At 45.9% G+C, this 1,661-nt stretch overlaps 1 protein-coding gene across 2 annotated transcripts in view; it reads left to right on the forward strand.

The window, feature by feature from the left end:
* si:ch211-225b11.1 (uncharacterized protein LOC561694 homolog) overlaps positions 1–1,392 on the forward strand; it is a 15,485-nt gene extending 14,093 nt beyond the window's left edge. For both annotated transcript variants that reach the window (XM_067227608.1, XM_067227609.1), the window contains 2 exons: positions 1–165; positions 803–1,392. The exon at positions 1–165 is cut by the window's left edge and continues 6 nt beyond it. In XM_067227608.1, the coding sequence (XP_067083709.1) occupies positions 1–165; positions 803–910 (273 nt within the window). In that variant the 3' untranslated portion in view covers positions 911–1,392. The remainder of the gene's footprint in view (positions 166–802) is intronic.
* Positions 1,393–1,661: the final 269 nt, after the last annotated feature.

The raw sequence follows: 1,661 nt of genomic DNA on the forward strand, positions 1-1,661 counted from the left end.
CTGATCTCCAGCATAGTACAGTACACTCCCGCCCGCTACGGGAAGACCTACACCTACCCCGCCTGGGCGGAGGTGGTGGGGTGGGGAATCTCCCTGGTCTCCATCATCTGGATCCCTGTGGGGGCCGTCCAGGAGCTGTGGCAGTGTGAGGGGTCGCTGTGGCAGGTCAGTGGGGGACGGGGGGGAGGGGGGACAGGGGGGGTGGGGGGTGGGGAGGGAGCACGTCGCTGCAAAACACTCCTCAAACATGGGTGTCTAACGGGGTAGTATCAACAGGCTGGGGACTTTAACCCTTGTGCTGCCTTCGGGTCACATGACCCAAAGGTTCATAACGAACCATCGTTGTGTTTACCCAATTCTACCCAATACAAAAACAAATTAAAAATAAAAAGGTCTGAGACAGCCGGACGGTTAAAAGAAAATGCTTCACTTTGTTTTTGTATGCAGTAGAGTTGTCGCAATACGACGGTGGGTAACAATGACTGATGGGTCAGAATGACCCCCAGAGAACACAAGGGTTAAGGCTACATTGAGGTTATTTACTTCGTTTATCTTTTATCCTAAGCGATGTACGAATACCGCTTTTGGAAAGTGCAGCAGAAGATTAAGGATCTGAAGTGCGTAGATCTAACTGTGTTTTGGTGGTCAGAGTCCTGGAGGGTTTTTTATGGATGGAACATCCAGTACGACACTCTGATATGAAGTTATGCCTGATAAGTTCAATAGCGATAAAATGTCCTCAACCTGTTCCGCCTCTGCTTTACTGTATGTGTGAATGTGTGTTCTCTGTTCTGCCCACTAGAGGCTAAAAACAGCAATTACACCCACTGTGGACCTGGACCTCATCGATGACAGTCAGGAGAAACAGATAGCAGATTATTCAGAGACCTTGTTTCTAAACTCCCAGTGAGGTCAAACACAGTCTGCTTTCCCGTATGTCACGTTTGTCTACCACATTAATCTGCTCTTGCAGTCACTGATTTCATATGGCCCAGATGGATCGGATAACATTTTTATTTATTTTTGCCAAAAAAGGGCTCACCCTTTAAATGAATGCAAGTGTCTAAAAATTTTATGAGAAGAGCTTTAAACACCACCGACTTCTATAAAATGGTGCAAGGAGAATTTGTTCTGAAGGATATTACTGGTTAAGCTCTTTAGCTAGTTTCTCATTTCCTTTGGATCCAGTTCCCCTGATTCTCTAACGTGAAATGGATGCATATGATGCATGTCTGGTGCTGTCAGTGAAGGTCTACTGTCGACCCATCCACCACTGCCACCTAGTGGCTACTTTAAACCACTCCCAATCAACGTGCTTTTATAAAGTCAATCTTGGGTTGGTCTCATTGAGTCAGTTAAAATTATGTCACGTTAATCTTGTGGGAAATTAAGCTACTGAAGGATATGGGGGGGGGGGGTGATTGTAGGAGGACACGCTCAGCCTTGCTCTTGCTGGTTACTATGGTAACGCACAGTAGAAGTTCACTGCATCTGGTCTGCCTTCGGTCATTCCTTTACAATCTGGTGGTGAACTTCAAAGTTTGTGTTTGTTCATAGCAGGTTCTGCAGACAGCAGAGTTGCTGGGGCTCATGAAGTCTTTGTCTGATTAAGATTAATTTTACACGTTTTTATGGCGATTGCTTGTTCTTCCTACTGAATA

The sequence above is a fragment of the Osmerus mordax genome, chromosome 24 (genome assembly GCF_038355195.1).
Source record: "Osmerus mordax isolate fOsmMor3 chromosome 24, fOsmMor3.pri, whole genome shotgun sequence".
Lineage (NCBI taxonomy): Eukaryota > Metazoa > Chordata > Actinopteri > Osmeriformes > Osmeridae > Osmerus > Osmerus mordax.